Source organism: Rhamphochromis longiceps, linkage group LG11, assembly GCF_057381845.1.
Source record: "Rhamphochromis longiceps isolate RC_006_pf linkage group LG11, R_longiceps_female_GT1.1, whole genome shotgun sequence".
In the NCBI taxonomy this organism is placed as follows: domain Eukaryota; kingdom Metazoa; phylum Chordata; class Actinopteri; order Cichliformes; family Cichlidae; genus Rhamphochromis; species Rhamphochromis longiceps.
This window is the reverse complement of record NC_140567.1, coordinates 23,904,333-23,922,330: the sequence shown is the minus strand read 5'-3', so window position 1 is coordinate 23,922,330 and position 17,998 is coordinate 23,904,333. Positions and strand designations below refer to the sequence as shown.

General features: G+C 41.4%; 2 protein-coding genes across 2 annotated transcripts; one reads left to right on the top strand and one right to left on the bottom strand.

Moving 5' to 3' along the window:
• Positions 1 to 10,066: 10,066 nt before the first annotated feature.
• LOC146659176 (uncharacterized) lies at positions 10,067 to 11,042 on the bottom strand. Its single transcript, XM_085421838.1, has one exon. The coding sequence runs from the start codon at positions 11,039 to 11,041 to the stop codon at positions 10,124 to 10,126; it is 918 nt and encodes a 305-aa protein (XP_085277964.1). The 5' UTR covers position 11,042; the 3' UTR covers positions 10,067 to 10,123.
• Positions 11,043 to 12,223: 1,181 nt separating this feature from the next.
• On the top strand, positions 12,224 to 16,022 carry uts2r3 (urotensin-2 receptor 3). The gene is made up of 2 exons (XM_085421836.1): positions 12,224 to 12,461; positions 13,918 to 16,022. The coding sequence occupies exon 2, from the start codon at positions 14,016 to 14,018 to the stop codon at positions 15,153 to 15,155; it is 1,140 nt and encodes a 379-aa protein (XP_085277962.1). The 5' UTR covers positions 12,224 to 12,461; positions 13,918 to 14,015; the 3' UTR covers positions 15,156 to 16,022.
• The last annotated feature ends 1,976 nt before the right edge of the window (positions 16,023 to 17,998 follow it).

The following is a 17,998-nucleotide window of genomic DNA, read 5'->3' as shown; positions in this document are numbered from 1 at the left end:
GTTTTAGAAAGAAACTCCAGGTTTTTATTAAGACAACAGAACATTGGTTTCAAAATTAATTTAAAGACATTTCTTTGCAATTTGGTGCCTTTTTAATGTGGTTCCTGGGCTTGCCCTTTTGGCCTTTGTGTTTAAAAGGCACAGACATCTGCTAATTCAAATAATCTTTGATGGTTATGGGTGTTAAAATGACATCATAACCATCTCGCCCTTCTCTCTGCTCTGTCCTCTTTCCATATAAACAATATTTTTAAAAGCCTGAAAATAGATAAATACATGTCAAACGGTCTTCTGGATCTTTTTGTGTTGTGTTATGATGCTGGTAAATTGTTGCAGCTGTTGTGGCTTAAAACAAACAGCGAGGAGAAATATGTACATCTGGAACAAAACTTTGCCTTTTACTTGTTTGGCAAGTAATGGTGCATTAAACCACCAGCAGTGCTCATTTCTGACTGCTAAACAGTGAGCCAACATTTCCACTGTTTAGCTTCAAATATGGCTTAGCTTCAGACACTGATATTTATTGTACAACAGTGATTTGGAAAGGTGATGGGGTGCTTGCTTGACTTTGGTTTTTACAGTTTGGAGGGAAATGTCTGCAGCAGGCTTGCAGTGTGAGAAGGAGAGCGACCACATATCTGAGGCTCAGGCAAATACTGCTTTAGCATGCTGGTTTGTTCCCACTGAAGGGTTGCATAATTAGCCTGTTATATTATTATTGGATGGATGCATGGCGTTGCAGTACTGAATCTAAGCCACCAGTGGGCAGATTAAAACAATTTTTGCATCCATCAACCAACCTGCACTTTAAATGACTTAAAAGCTTTATACCCTAAACTGGTTTTTAGCTAATCAGACTACAGGGCTGCTAATTGACCAGGGGCAACACACACCTGGTTTCTGAGAGTGTAATTACAGGGGAAGATTTCAAATGAGCAGCTGTGCAGACACTAAAAGAGAAAAGCTTCACACCTTAGGTGTTTTATGACTTGAAAGAAGCTAGACAGACAGAAAATATCCCTACTTACACTTTTGTTTTCACAGAAATGCTTTTAAAGTTACGTGCTATTGTCTGTAACATGTGGATTGTTATTGAGAGTTTTCTCTGTAACACCTACAACATCTCATATGATGGCATTACTAAACAATCCCGCTTGCAAAGCAACAGTCCAATTCCCGGCTGGCTGCTATGATAACGTTCCACATGTGCCTGTGAAAGGCTGATCTGATTTCTGCAGATGGAGGAGCAAACTCCGGCTCAGTGTCATGTAACAACAAGTTCCAGATTTTGTTATGGTTGCAAAATGTCCAAATCGAATGCTCTGTGACTCCAGGGTTAGGCGAATACTTATTCAGTGTGCGGTGTTGCTTAACCTCCTAGGACCTGCCGTCCACATATGTGGACATCACATTTTGGGTTGTCTAGACCAAAATACTTAATTTTGTTCTACAAGCGCCTGATATCTACTTACGAGGACGTTATGCTGCCACTGTTCTATCAAAATTTAAAACGAATGTCCTCACATGTGGATCTCCTTTTTTAAAAAAAACGAAATTTAGGTAAAAAAAAAAAGAAAAGAAAAATCTGGTAATTCTTTGTTTTTACATTCATCAGGTCCCAATCAACCCAAATAGCAAAGAAAAATTAAAAATGCATGCCATGAAAGAGTTCGGGAGAGGTTAAATCTTCTTGTGGGCACAGAACAAAAGAAATGTGACTGAAAGTAAGTGTAGGAATCTTACATACCCTGTATGTAAGGTTAAAAAACATCTAGTTTGAATTAGTTTGTTTAATTTTATTTTTTCTTTAACAATAAATATATGATTCACATTAAATTATGAGCACCAAAATCCAGCATGTAAATGTGCCTGATTTGGAAATAATTTCATCTGCAGGCATCTAAGCACATATGAGATCCAGAAGACTAAATATAAACTAAATATTAAACATCAAACACTGAAGAACATTTATGAAAACTCACACAAAAAGACATTAACATAATTTTTAACTAAGAACAGACAGTAAAAATAGAGTTAGGGTGACATCACCTCAGATCACGAGTATCCAGTTTGCTGCTGTATAGGTCTGGGGAAGGAGTTAAGAGATTTTGTGCTCCTTAATTGTGAGGGTATAGTGTTCCAGGTATAATACTCAATAGGACCAAATGCACAAAAGCACTGCTTCTGAAAAAGGACTGTCTAGAAAATTCTCTAGTAGATTTATTTTGAATTTGTTCAATCAGTTCATTAAGACGGGGGAGAAACTGGGACTGTTGAAGGCCACAAATAAAACATCTGCAAATGTAATTTTTCCACTTTAAGGGTAAATAAAAGTGTTTGTGTTTTATTTTTAAGCTGCGACACCATGAGTGCAATAGGATGAAGACATGAACGTGCCAACATGAATAAGTGCTTTAAGAATAGTATTAAAACAATGACAGACAGATGTAATAATGGAATTAATTAAGAAGCTTAATGATGTTTGCATTGAATGCTATTTTAGCCTCCTAGGACCTGCCGTCCACATATGTGGACATCACATTTTGGGTTGTCTAGACCAAAATACTAAATTTTTCTCTACAAGGGCCTGATATCCGCTTACGAGGACGTTATACTGCCACTGTTCTGTCGAAACTTAAAACCAGTGTCCTCATATGTGGATCTCATTTTTCTCAGAAACAAAAATCCGGTAAAAAAAAATCAAATTCTTTGTTTTTACATTCATCAGGTCCCAATCAGCCCAAATAGCAAAGAGAAATTACAAATGCATGCCATGAAAGAGTTTGGGTCTCAGGAGGTTAGGAAATTTAAAACATTAAGTATACGTCAAGTAAAAATATAAATTTGAAACTGACATGTTAATTAAACTCTTCAAATTCTACTTGACAAATGCTGAAGTTATTCTGTAATTTTACAAAATGAAGTCATTAATACAAAGAGTAGCCCTGCATAATCTACAAAATCTGATGTATTTATTTATGTATTTAATTAATAAAAGTAGATGAGTAGGGAATTGTACGTTAAAAAGCGTATCTATCTGAGCTCTGTGCTCTCACAGAGGTTTGTATTGAGGGAACAGGAGAAATTTGATGTGTAACTGCAAAGCAGACAGGCTCTGGGGGGGGGGGGGGAGGGGGGGGGGGCGTAGTGGGGATCAATAACTCATCACAAGTTGTGAATCAGCCCAGTCCAACAACCATTTGTCATGAACGCAAATGTCCGCCCATTTAATCAAGGCTACGACGTGAGGACTCTCACCGGCAGGCAATTTGTTAGTCAGTTTGCTCAGAAATGGTTTGGCTAATTAATGAAATGACTGAGGAAAGCAAGGACAGCCAGGAAAAGGTTAGGGAGCTGTTTGTGTTTACGTGGAGGGTATTTGTCATTTTGTGACTAGGTCCTGATTGGATAGGGTTGCAACACTTACAATTGGGCGTACTGTAAAGATAAAGAATAATACTGACTAATAAAAAAGTAAATCAAGATTTCTTTTGTTTTAAAAATCCTGCAGTCAACAACACCCCAGGGACTGTGTGCTCTAATGATATCTCAGCCCTCCAGAAACCTGGGAGTGTTATAGGTGGTGGCGAATGTTTCTCTTTGACAGCCACACAATTAGTTTAATGAACTATGTCAGGCAAGTGCAGCGGATAGACTCCCATATGCAATCCATTCACTGTCAGCTATGATCTGTACCTGCCCTAAAGTTTTTTTTATCCATCTATAAGACAGTTATTAAATTACTTTATTTATTAAGATAGTGTTATCACATTGAGCTAAATCATTTAATACATTAATGTATGAGCAGAGAAATAATTTTCATCAAGCTTTTACAAGTGATTTAGCATTTTAGTCAAAACATTCCCATCACAGTTTACCAAATACTGTCAATCAAACAAGCTAATGTTATATATGGTGATTAATTGACAAAAACAAACAAAAGACTGTATGTGATCTTGTCAAACAGATAAATATAATTTATTTAAATGAAAAAAGTCACTTTATAAATTAATCTATAGTTATAGAGTCAGATTTAAAAAATAACAGTCATTATTTAACTCTTTAACATATAAAAGAAAATGTTTCTACAATTACACAATACAAAACCAGCATAGCTCTGCCCATTGTATACAGCTTTAGTTACAAAAAAAGGGGTTAGGTTAGCTCTGGGCTTTAGATCTTATCTGCATACTCGATATTAAAGAGACTAAATACAAGATCTTTAGGTCAAAGTATAGGAAAAAACACACTCAGGTAAATTTAATTAGAAATTATATAATGTGTCTGGGCAGACATGTGTTCTGACAAAGACAAATAAACAGCGCAGCACTCAGACTCTCTCAGTCTGCTTCTCCCTGCTCCATGTTAAATATGAGTAACATCTGCACCCAAACGCCTGGTTTCACTGTTCATACTCATCTGACAACTCAACTCAACTTTCTACACTGCTGTACATCTGATACGAGCAGGCCACCTGATGCCCCTTTAATAAAACTTTCTTGCCACTTTGGCACTCATTTCTATCCACTCAACTTATATACCTGTCCATCTCCTTGTATGAGGGAGCCTGGTCTTCACATGCCTCTATGGCCCTCTCCCCCCAATCCCCTATTTTGGCATGTCTGTGCCAGGTATTTGTTCAAATTCCTCACACCCCGTGGGGATAGGTATGTCCCCCCCTTCCCCCTTTCGTCTTTACTGCCTGTCTCTGTCTATCTTATGTATGTCCTCACATGTATGAAGCAGCCAACATGGAGTCCCCTCCACCAGCACGAGCCACACAGCATACACATTTTACTGGGCAGCCTCAACTAAATCACTACCAAGCTGCTTAACCTCTTGAAGCTGGCAAACCACAGCTGTAGGCTCGACAACTGCCAAGCCAAAAACAACTCAGTGGATAACATGCAACTATAAGTTCTGAAAGACCCGTTTATTCAGTGAGTCTGCACCAGTTCAACTTTGCTCTGACATGGAAAAATGTTGATACGGGCAAGTATAGTGGGTAATTAATTTCCTCTATAATTTAAACACCAAATCATCATAAAAATCCCTCGTGGGGGTGTGAGACGTTGGAACACGAGCTGTATGGTATTGACTTTGGGTGTAAGTTGAAGTGCATTAGTTATTGCAGTGTGTCACAAAATGACAACAAATACCACTGCTGTGTCAGTCTGTCTCGCTGCAATTCCCACAGAGAATTTTAACTCAATTTTTTTTTTTTTTTTTTTTTTTACAACTTTATTTATAGTTTTCCAACAAAACAGTCCAGAATTTCTTACAAAAGTTGCGAACCCTACCCCCCACCCCCATCCAGGTGGCATCCCCACAACCAGGAAGCACAATACACACAACACAAAAAAAAAAAAAAAAAAAAAGGGGGGAGAAACACTCAAACCAATCTGTGACAGTCATTATAGCACCAACAGCCGGACCCCGGCACATGAGAGAAGAAACAAAGAAGAAAAAGGGATTAAAGAAATCCCAACAGTCAAAGTACGGGCATTGAGGAGACTATGGACAGCAGTCCGAGAAGAGAGCAAGAGCATAAATTACCAACAAGTAAAGAACAATAAATCAGGCAAAAGACAGACTCTTGACATGAGTTATGAACCGTGACCAGGTTTTGTCATATTTACTCTCCAAGCCGCGCACGGTATACCTAATTTTTTCCAGAGCTAATCCCAACATCACCTCTCTAATCCAATGGACGTAGGAAGGAGGGTTCGACGCCTTCCAGCTCAGCAGTATCAGACGGCGGGCATGCAACGAGGCAAAGGCTATTGCGTTTTTGTGGAGGGGAGAGAGTCTCAGCTCTTCCCGAGGTACACCGAAGATAGCTATCAAAGAGTCAGGCCGCAGTGTTTCACCCGATATAGCTGACAGTGATTGAAAAATTGATGTCCAGAAACCATACAGGGAGGGACATGACCAAAACATGTGCCCCAAAGAAACAGGAGAGTAATCACATCTAGGACAATTCGGTGCAACATCAGGGTACAGTTTAGACAGTCTGTCATTAGAATAGTGGAGCCTGTGGACGACCTTAAATTGAATCAGGCCATGTCTAATACAGAGAGAAGACGTATGTATACGCTGTATGGCTTTCTTCCAGATGTCTTCTGAGATGAGTTCTCCAACCTCCCCTTCCCACGCCGCCTTAGGTTTGTCCCATGTATGAGGGCAGCTTTCAAGAATCAATGCATAAATCTTCGATATTGCTCTTTTAGTGGGCTGACTCACATTAAGAACTAGATACAGTAGGTCCTTAGAGGGCAGAGACGGGTACCCTGGGAGAAATTTAGAAGCAAAACTCCGAGCCTGAAGGTATCTGAAGTAGTGAGACTTTGGTAAGTTATGGTCTTCACACAAATGTTTAAATGAGACAAAGCCATCCTCAGTGAAGAGATCTTGAAAGAAAACCAGACCGTTTCTGTGCCAGACTGCAAATGAATGATCTATTTGAGATGGTGTAAAAAGATGGTTGAACATTATCGGAGAAAAGCTACAAGTATTTGTCAAGTTAAAATGTTTCCTGAATTGACCCCAGATCTTAATTGAATTTTGAACCACCAAATTGGAGTTCAGCCCAGATGCTTTGACATTCAGTGGGAGAGGGGCAGTTAAGATCGAAATCGGAGAGATTGGGAGTGTAGCTCTCAGTTCCATATCTGCCCAGACTGGACCCTCCCCATCCGCAAACATGGTCATCCAATATGTCAGCTTGACAATGTTAGCAGCCCAATAATAGAATAAGAAATTAGGTAAGCCCAAACCACCATCAGCTTTAGCTCTCTCCAGGCTTGCTCTCCTTATGCGTGCAGGTTTTTTGTTCCATATGAACAAAGAGACAAAGCGATCCAGCTGGGCAAAATAGGATTTGGGGAGAAAGATGGGGATCATTTGGAATAGATAAAGAAACCTGGGCATTACAGTCATCTTCACCACATTTATCCGTCCTGCCAGCGAAAGTGGAAGTTTTGACCACCTACCCAGATCAGATTTAGTACTGTCCAGAATAGACCTGTAGTTATACTGGAAAATAGTCTTAATCGAGCCAGCTATTTCCAGTCCCAAATATGTGAATTTGTCATTTTCAATTTTAAAAGGCAAATCGTCATAAGTGGTCTGTTTTGCCAGATTGTTCAATGGAAACAGTAAAGATTTTGATAAATTAACCTTATACCCCGATATGTTGCTGAACTCCCGCAGCCAGCGGAAAAGGTGGGGCATACTCCCAATTGGGTCTGATATCTGCAAAAGGAGATCATCAGCATAAAGCAGAGTTTTATGAGTTACCTCACCCCTGGATATACCTTTAATCCTCTCATCAGATCTGATAGCAATTGCCAGCGGTTCGATCGCAATGTCAAACAGGAAGGGTGACAGGCAACAGCCCTGCCTCGTCCCCCTGTAGAGCGAAAAATATTCCGAAATCAGACCATTTGTCCTGACTGCAGCCATAGGCGTTGAATATAGGACTTTAATCCATCTACAAAAAGTAGGTCCCATGCCGAATTTCTCCAGAACTGTGAAAAGGTAGGACCATTCGATTCTATCAAACGCCTTTTCAGCGTCAAGGCTCAGAATAACTTCCGGTTGCATTGTCGAATGGGGGGAGAATACCACATTAAACAGTCGTCTCACATTAAAAAATGACTGCCGTCCGGGAATGAAGCCCGTTTGGTCCTCATTAATAATGGTGGAAATAATAGGGTCCAACCGTAGTGCAAGAGTTTTGGTTAAAATCTTATAGTCACAGCACAAAAGACTTATTGGCCTGTATGAGCTACACTGTACAGGATCTTTATCTTTCTTTAGTAAGACTGAGATCGTGGCCTGGGTAAGCGTCTGCGGCAGATTGCCAGTAGCAAAAGATTCAGCATAAACTGATTCTAAAATAGGTGTGAGCTTCGAAGAGAATTCCTTGTAAAACTCCATGGGGAAACCGTCCGGACCTGGCGACCTTCCAGTCTGAGATAATTTAATAGCGTTCGTTATCTCTTCAATCGACAACGGCTGTTCCAAAGGCGACTGAGCGTCCGGAGAGAGCTTGGGAAGATCCAGCGAGTCAAGAAACGAGTAGATCTCGGATGAATTACTGCCCACCTCTGATTGATATAGGGTAGAGTAGAAATATTTGAACTGGTCATTAATGACTCGGGGGTCGTGAGATATCGAATCAGCACCTATTTCAATTCCCGAAATCACGCGCTCAGCTGACCGCTGTTTGAGCTGAAGTGCAAGGAGCCTCCCCGCTTTATCTCCATGCTCATAATATACCTGCCTGGATTTAAAAATATTTCTTTCGGCTCTCCATGTCATAAGCGTGTCAAATTCAGTTTGCAACAGTAATTTCTCCTTAAAAAGATCTGGCGTAGGTGAAAGAGCGTAACGCCTATCCATATCCGCAATCCTGTCAGCCAGTTCTTTAAGTTGTTTAGAGCGCTCCTTGTCTCTGTGTGCCACATAAGAAATAACTTGGCCCCTAATATAGGCTTTCATAGACTCCCACAAGACTCCCCTCGACACATCCTGAGTGTCATTAATTTCTAGAAAGAAGTCAATCTGATTGCTGAGAAACGTTTTAAAGCGTTCACATAAAAGTAATAGGGGGTCTAGCCGCCACGTTCGTTGGGGCGCCACATTACCTGGAAAAACCAGACCCATCTGCACAGGGCTATGATCTGACAGCACTATACTGTGGTATTTGGTGCTGGAAATTAAGGGAAGTAGCTGGTTATCGACAATGAAGTAATCAATCCTGGAGTAACTATGATGTACAGGGGAAAAAAAGGAAAATTGCTTCGTAGATGGGTTTGTTGCACGCCAAGGGTCTGATAAGCCGTAAGAACGAAGTAGGGAATTAATAGCCACTGCTGCTGACGAGAGGGTGTTGCTCGACCTTACGCTTGATCGGTCCAGCTGGGGAGAAAGGACACAATTAAAGTCTCCACCTAGAATCAGTTTATAGGAGACAAGGTCCGGGAGAGTCGAAAAAAAATTAAGAAAGAACTGTGCGTTGTCCCAGTTAGGTCCATAAATATTAGCCAGTATTAGTGGTGTGTTAAACAGCTTGCCCACTACAACAACATATCTGCCATTAGGATCTGATATCACTTCAGAGTGTTCAAATGGAACCCCCTTCCTAATTAAGATTGCTGTTCCCCTGGCTTTGTAGTTAAAACATGAATGATATATTTGTCCAATCCACTTACAACCTAGTCTTTTTTGGGAGTTAGTATTTAAGTGTGTCTCCTGTAGAAACATCACGTCAGGTTTGAGCGATTTCAAATGACTAAATACCTTGCTTCTTTTAACCAAATTATTCAGCCCTTTGACGTTCCAGCTAATGAATGAGACCGATTTCTGTTGATTATTCACATTATCCAGAGTCATAGTGCCACAATCGATAATAGACTGATCCTGCACGTTGGTTATATCTCAGTGTTTCAGTGCCTGTTTGAGCCACAACATAAACCACAGATAAACCCAAAGCAAAACTAACAAAAACAAACAGATAAACATAGATAAACCTCTCACCATCCTGGACCCCTGGGCTGGTCTTCCACAAACCTGAGACTGCCCTGAAAACACTCCTCTCTCTCCTAGGCATATAACACGTTTACACTAGCTTAAACTCTTACATGAACTCAGCAAAGACAGAACAAAGTATAATAGGACCCTTGACTCAGCATCATTATTGCCGCATGCATGTCGGCACCCATCCACTTACAGGCCGGTACGGCTCTGAACACTCACGGTTGGAAAATAATCCCACAAGAAAGGGGTAAAACCCAATAAAATAATGACACTGGTGATAAGAAAAAGGGGATTAATTAATCAGAATACATCAAAAAGCAAAATAAAAGCACTGTTGGGGTTATGGTGTCGGGCTGGAACTAAGACCAATGAGGATACCGAAGATATTCTGAAATAAAATATTCCCCAGGCCACATGACATCCACAGAAATCCTCAACATCTTATAGCTATACCTTGTCCAATCATAAAGGGCATCCAACCGTAGCGTGGCGACGTCCACCAGTCAATGCACAGCCTGTGCAGACTACCTCAATGGTAGCACGCAGCGTGTGATACTTGTTGTGGTCCGTGAATTAACTGTCACTCTCCCTCCGTCTCCCGTGGGCGCAGATTGGTCTCGACGTAGTGCCTTGCCTTGATCGGATCTTCGAAAGACATCTGTTCGCCAGCCGGGGTCGTGATTTTCAATGTAGCTGGATACAGGAGACCATATTTCACCCCCGTACACCGGCGAAGCAATCTTCTCACCTCGGTAAAGGCCGATCTCTTCTTTCTAACGGTGGCCGAGAAATCTGGGTAGATGTAGAAACGCTTCCCATTACGGGTAATGGGACCTGCCCCCATGGCCTTTCGAAGAACATCCACTTTCTCCTGAAAATAGTGGAACTTGACGATTATCGGTCTCGGGGCATCTCCATCCTTTGGCCTCGGCTGCAGGCTCCTATGCGCCCGATCGAGCGTCGGCGTATAGTCGAGGGCGAGCGCTTCCTTCAACAATTCAGCCACGGCTTTCTCCGGTCGAATATTTCCGAATCCCTCTTCCACTCCAATTAGTCTGCAGTTATCACGACGTTGCCGGGACTCCAAATCATCGGCCTTGTCTGCCAACCGGACGACTTGGGCAGATAGCGCATCAACTTTAGCTTCCAGTGCTACAACACGGTTAGCCTGGCCATTAGCTTCCTCCTCAAGATCATCAGTGCGGGTCGAGAGCGTGGCGTTTTCTTTCTGCATGTCTTCGATAGCCTTCGCAAACTCTGCGCGCACACTCAGGACCTCTGACCTTAAATCACCCGCCAAGTCGTCTATTTTCTTGTGTAGTTCACCTGCAGCTGCCATCACAGACGAGTCGATCTTGGCTAGCACATTCTGCTCCGTTTGCTTTATGGCAGCCATGATTGTGTCGAGATCCGGCCCGGCCCCCACCCCCGCGGCCGGATCCGCACCAGGCAAGTCCGAGGCATCAGGCCCCGGCTTCTGCTTGAGCGATTTAGGCATGTTGAACAGCTTTAGACTGCAAAATACAACTGATTCGAAAGATTAGGCACTTGTGAGACGGGTTCGCGCCGGGATGTACTAGAAGGGGAGCGGGAAAATTACGCAAATGGTCAATCTAAGCAGAGCTCGCAAAAACACGTCTTCACATGTCGCTGCTCTCTCCCCTCAGAATTTTAACTCAATTTTAAGGGTCTTTTTTATATATATGATTACATTTTCCACGTATGAAGCAGAAGTCAAGATTTATTCACAAAGCGAGCCACGTTGAAGACCATTTGGCCTATAAAATAGTGCAGGTCGTGTTAGGTGCTTGTTGAGTCCATTTTTTGTGTGTATGTCTGGACAGGAAAGCATTTTGATTTGAGTGCCCCTGACATTACTTTCTTTATCGAGGGTTTATAAAACAAATACAGAAAAGACGTTGGCCAATGAAGTAATAACAGGAATAACATTTACACTAGCATCCGTTTTACAGTTTTGCTTTTTCCCTACATTTTTTTTTGCCTTTTTATATAAATGTCCTTACTAAAGTGTTTTCCTGAACATAAAGAAACCTGCTTCTTTATGATATTAAATATTCAGGTTTCATGGCTCTTTAGTGGTAGGTTAGGTTTTTAAATTTTATGCAGCAGCTGTTATAACTGTGAATTACAGACCATGTGATTATTTCCCAAAATATGATGTTAGGACACCATTTATGGTCAGACTCTTAACTCTCATGGAAAGACCTTTCAGTGAGTTCACAGTGAGATTTGCTTGGTTCAAAGGTATTGAAACTATTAGAGAGTCATGAAATTTACGGTAACCCCCCCCCAAACCCAGCTATAAAATATAGACACTAATAATACCTTTGTTTTAAATTCTTACATCCTTACTCAGCACTGCTGAGTGGAGGCACACTCAGGATACAGGATACCGTCAGTCATGATTCAGAGCTTTTGAAAGCATTACTATTTACTGTTAACTACTGAGTGATTAAAATAAATCACTGCTCTATTTTTTTTATTGTTATGCTTCTAATGAGGGAAAAATTAAACTTCTAATTCAGTCTGCGGGGTCTCCCTGGACCAGGACAATTCTGTATTAATATTCAGTATGTAGGGTAACCCCCTCCCTTCACTTAGCGTCCCATCCCACCCCTTTTTTCCACTCACACACACTCAGTTGGGTCAGACACATCAGTGGCTGAGCTGTGGACAGACAGCGAGACAGGCAGCGGAGATCAGCTCACAGGCTTTGGATGAAGATTATCACCACATAACTGCATTTAATCAGCCGAAAACCTCAATTTATGGCTGAAGAGGTCAGAGGGGATTTCAAGACAACACATGAGAAGAGGGAGCTTTCAAAATGGGAACTGAGTTTTTTCACCAAGTAAAGGAATATTATTTTACAGTGTCTGGGACTAAACTGATCTAAAGTAAGTTTCTAAAAGAAATCTCAGTAATTATTCTGATTAATACTATACTGATGGCAGCTTCTCTGCTTTCAAAAGCATTTCAGAAACCAAAAAGTTTTTGCTTTAGAGAAATGACATACAGTAGCCTTATTTATTTATTTTTAAAAAAGAGTTACTACATGATGTTTTCCCCAAATTCGGGGCTCCTCAAAGTTTTCTTTGAGGCCTTGATTAAATATTTTAAGTGCCATAAATTAAATGCTGACAGTGCAGTCTTTAAACACACTGAAACCACATTGTTTGAATTATTTTGTTTGTGGGTAAATTTGTGGGTAAATTGAGAATTAAAGCATTTAAAATTTTGGAAAATTTCCTGATCTGTGAGGCCCTGTCATTAATATCGCTGTTATTTAAAGGGAGCAAGTAACCTGTGGAGCCACGCAGCACCGCAGGGGTTCAGCCGCTCCTCCAGAGTTCAACAGTAGCTCTTAACCCCGGTGCCGCCCGGGTCACCGCGAATCACGCAGCCCGTTTCTGTCAGGCTCCCCACGTCTGCTTTGATGTCACTGCTGATTATGTTGCTCCAGAAAATCGCCAGTCAAACCAGCTCATAGTTTTGAATTGTCTGATAATGTATTTCTGTCCTTGAAAATAAAACTAGTACGTATTCCATATTCATAACACACAATTTAAAGAAAAGATGCAATCATTTAGAGCTGAGTCTGCTGATTTAAGCCGTCTCTAAATTATTGACCAACTGCTGACCTTGAGAAAGAACGAGAGGTTTCAGTCTAGATTCATTGTCTTCATTTGGAGACCTCCTGCTCTGAAAATCCAATTATTTTACTAAAACCACAACAGTATCACTCAGCTTAGGGCGATTGTGGCTCAAGAGTTGGCAGTTCGCCTTGTAATCAGAAGGTTGCCGGTTCAAGCCCCGGCTCGGACACTCTCGGTCATTGTGTCCTTGGGCAAGACACTTCACCTACTGTTGATGGCCAGAGGGGAATTGTAAAACTGCATTTTCATTACTGGAAATAACCGTATTTTTATGAGTAAGTTATTTTCTGTTATTTTACGGTATTATTTTGGCGCCCCAGCTGCTGGAATATTACTGTTTTTTTTAAGATGTTTTTTCTAACAGTGTATAAAACTATAAAATCAGTGCCAACCAGAGAGGGTTCTGCTTTAGCTGACACTTTCATTTCTGCATGTTTATATGACTTTATTTATTGGTTGTTATGATTTAAATATGCATAAATCAAACTGAGGCACCCTCAAAAATCCAAATACAAGCTATGTTTTTCTTAACACACATAGAGAAAATAAAATCTCCTAAAACCAGAGAGTGACCAGAGAGTAAAAATAAGAGGATATATATATAATATACTGAAAAATCTAACAGATACTGTTTTGCTCTCCTCTCCACCTGTTTCTTTTTCCCTGACCCCATCCATTCCCCTTCTGCCTCTGCTAGAACTGCGTTTTTACTCAGCTGATATTTCACTGACTTTATTCCTTCTAAAGCTTTTTTCTCCTTTTTAAAAAACAAAACAAAACAAAAAACATCACACTATGGACCTTTCAGGCTCTTTGCCACCACCCTCTACCTACACCTCCCCTTTTATCTCCAATTTCTCTGTGCCTTCCTCCTCTCCTTCCATCTCTCCATCACCCAGTTTGGCATCCACAGTTCTCTTCTGCTCCTTCCTCTCTCTCCTCTCCTTGCTGGGCATCACAGGAAACCTCTACACTTTGGTCCTCCTTCTGAGGCGCAGGAGAAGAAGCAGGAGAAGATGTGGAGCATTACCAGCCTGCTGCCTGACAAGACTCCTTTTACCATCATGCCTTGCCAACTCCAGCTCTCCTACCTCCTCTACCTCCTCTACCTCCTCCTCCTCTCTTCACCTCCAGGTGCTGAGTCTTGCTCTAGCTGACCTGTTGTACCTTTTCACCGCACCTTTCATCGTGTATGACAGCCTGGCATCTGGCTGGGCCTTTGGCGAGCTTGGATGCCGCCTCCTGCTGAGCCTGGATCTCCTCACCATGCACGCCTCCATCTTTACTCTCACCGCCATGAGTTTGGACCGTTACAGGGCTGTTGCTGACCCACTACACACTTCATCCTCCAACTCCTCCAAGTTGCTGCGTGTAGGCCTCGCCTGGGGGCTAGCGGTGGCTCTCAGCCTGCCCATGATGATCACACTGCACCTGGAAGATGGGGATGACCAGGAGGGCCAGCTGTGCGTCCCAGCATGGGATGAGGAGAGCTCCAAAGCCTATCTGAGTGTGCTTTTCTGCACTAGCATTCTTGGTCCCGGGCTGGCCATTGGAGCACTTTATGCAACACTGGGTCGCCTTTACTGGGTGTCACAGACACGACCAGCCTGGGCCACTGACAACAACAATGCTTGTCCTCCTCGTGCTCCCAAACCCAAAGTCCTGCTCCTCATCCTGGGGATTGTCCTGGCCTTTTGGGCCTGCTTTCTTCCCTTCTGGATCTGGCAGCTGCTGCCTCTCTACAAGCCTGACATGCTGCGGACAGTCCCAGTGGGCACACAGGTGACAGTGAATCGTATCCTCACAGGTCTGACTTACGGAAACTCTTGTGTGAATCCATTCTTTTACACACTGTTGACTGGAAAACGAAAATGCAACCGACAGCTGCTGACATCAGCAAATCAGCTGTGCCGCAAAAGCAGCTCTCTGGAGTAGTGTCACTATAATAATAGACCATAATGTGAGTGTGTGCATGTATATGTGCACATACAAGTACTGTATATGGATGCTTTATAATAGACACCAAAGATCATTCACTTCATCTTAGCCTGCAACCCAGGGAAGTAGAAAAACATTACCCAAATGATAGCACTTTGCAAAAATGCTTTGTAAAAAGGACAATGTTTCCTATTAGGAGATTAACTTTCTTTCTTTGAGTCTTTGAGTCTTTAAGATGTGTCACCTAAAGTTGTAACTGCAAAATATTCCACTGTCACTTTGATAATGAATTATTATTATTATTATCATAATTTAATTTGGTTTTTAAAATGTTCTTTTAACTTTGGGAAATGTATGCAGTGTCACTAATGATACTACAGCAACATGTGTACACGCGTCATCTTGTTTAACCCCAGAACAAAACCGTCAGCTTTATTTAGTAAACAGAGTGCAGTAATCATTAGGAGCCTGGGTTTATACCACATGCTGCATATGCACAAGCATTTCCAGTAAAGCCCTGAAGCTCTTCTCCTTATTTTCAGAACAATCAAAGGAAACGCTTGTTTTTTAACAATAGGTTGTGTCTGCGCGGGACCTCGCTGGGACATTTTTCTGAGTTATTGTTTGTGGACATAATGAATTATGTATTAGTGGGTCAGAAGTCTTTTTGTTTTTTCCCCCCAATCTCTGACATTTCTTCTTTTTTTTTTTGAGAATTTGTTTTTAAAATTATATCTTGACCTGCATGTTGGGTTTGAAAATGTGTTGGCTTATTATGAACCATGTGATGCTTTGCATGCTCTCTACTGGTGTTGACTATAACTGATGTTTATATAGGTTATAATATATAGTCTTGAATAAAGAGTACGCTTTCTTTAATTCACTGTGTCACTGGATCTTTTTACTAATGGTAATCAACACCACCAGAAATCTAAAAATATAAAAAACAACAACAAATGTCAAGACAACAGGAAAGTTCAGGTATAAAATATGTGGATCGCTAAGGAAAAGGCACAATACGGTCAAGAAGTCCTTGAGTTCCACTCGTACTTTTGTTTGTGTCTGTGTCAGCATGACAGCCAGTCCTGAAGGTCTTTCTCGTTTGCAAAGGTCTGTCTCTGTCTGTCTGACTCAAAGGCTGCTCTGTACTGTGTCGCAGACCCTGCTGCTCTTTGACGCACATGAGCAAATATTGCCGTTTGACAGACAGGAGTAACGTTGGGGAAGGGATAACAGGACAAAAGGGGCAGAGTGTAACTGGTCAGAAACACAGAGCTTTCTGGTTAGGTGTGAACTTTGAGGTCAAGGGGTTTAAGTTACTATGTGATTATATGGTCCCTGATTCAAGTCTGGCTTGAGGCTATTGACACATGCCATCTCCAATCTTTCTCCACTTATTTTCTGCCTGTGCAGTGGGTTCAGAAAACACCGGGAGGCTCGAGGAAGCCAAAACACAGACACGAGCCACAAGATCAGATATCAGGGTAGATTTGAGTGTTTTGAAAACGAATCAATCAAAGCTCACAGAAACTCAGAACAGCACTGGCTCAGCGTAACTGATACAACAAGTTCAAAAATAAAACGTGCCATAAAATCTCATTTTTTTACTGTGTTTCCACTTATTTTCTAAAGTTTACAGTATGTCTGCGTCTGTGCTGATGGTGGTTAACTTTTCCTTTAAGAGGACATACCTCCTCATAAAAATAATTCAAGAAATAAGTTATAAACATTTTCATTTTAATGCTCATGGAGAATCTGAGACAACATTTTAGAAAAATAACCAAATACTTCAGGAGACCAAAGTAGTAAAACTCACAAATTATAATATTATTATAATATACAAATTATAATATCTAGCAACTCAACATTTTTTTCTTGCCATTTAATAAGCAGATGATTCACAGTAGTGATCCCTAAAGCGATCCGCTGAAAAAGGAGGAAGATTTAATAATGGGAGCGTGCAGGCAATGGATAATTTGATTTAATGCTATAATGCAGTTTAAAATGAAACCTAAACTTAAATTTTAGGTTTATTTATCTGCACATGAAGTAGATATATTCAAGAAATACCTCCGGACTGCACAAGAAGCTCTGAAGTCATGTGTCTCATTACTGCTTGAGCAGTAACAGGTTGAAGAGACACATACCAAAAGCGTTTGTCAAAGGGAGCTTGTGTGTGTCTCTGCGTTGCGATGCCATTATTTCTGCAGGCTGTAGAGCTCTCCAGTAATTCATGCCGCCTGCCATGTGTTTCTATTTACCTGGCACGGCTACTTCTCAGCATAACGTTCCCACTGCAGTTATTATTCAGAGCCCTGTGCAGTCACACCACGGGGGCGCTTCTGTTGCAAAGCTAATGCAATATCCATCCACCGTTCACAGACAACTGAGACCCGAGTACCACATTTATCCACTGAAATGGAATTTCTTTCAGAGGAAGCGCCAGCTCAGTATACATTTAAAATAAGGCGTCTTAATATGAGACTCAGTGATTTTGGGACCCCCGGGGTCATACCAAAATGACAGAAGATGGAGGGTGTAGCTTGTGTAAAGATGAAAGGTATCCAAAAAAGACACTCAACAGGAGTGTGGATATTAAAGCACGCAGGGCTTGTTGTTCAATTTTCTGACTCTGCATAGCGGGCAGGTTTGAGGTGTCGATGTATTCTAACCTCCATATATCAGGTGATTAAGTCCTGCCACAGATCTGCAGGGATGACTGAGTGTTTGATAAACTTCAAATACACTGTGTTTGGTCAACCCAATGAAATAAGATGGAAAATATTGTCTCAGATGGCAGGCCGGCCAATCTTTAAACTTTGTGTTGGTAGCTGCAGAGG

Excerpts from the sequence above, each read along its gene's own strand:
- uts2r3 (XM_085421836.1), top strand. The coding sequence starts at position 14,016 with ATGGACCTTTCAGGCTCTTTGCCACCACCCTCTACCTACACCTCCCCT.
- LOC146659176 (XM_085421838.1), bottom strand. The coding sequence starts at position 11,041 with ATGCCTAAATCGCTCAAGCAGAAGCCGGGGCCTGATGCCTCGGACTTG.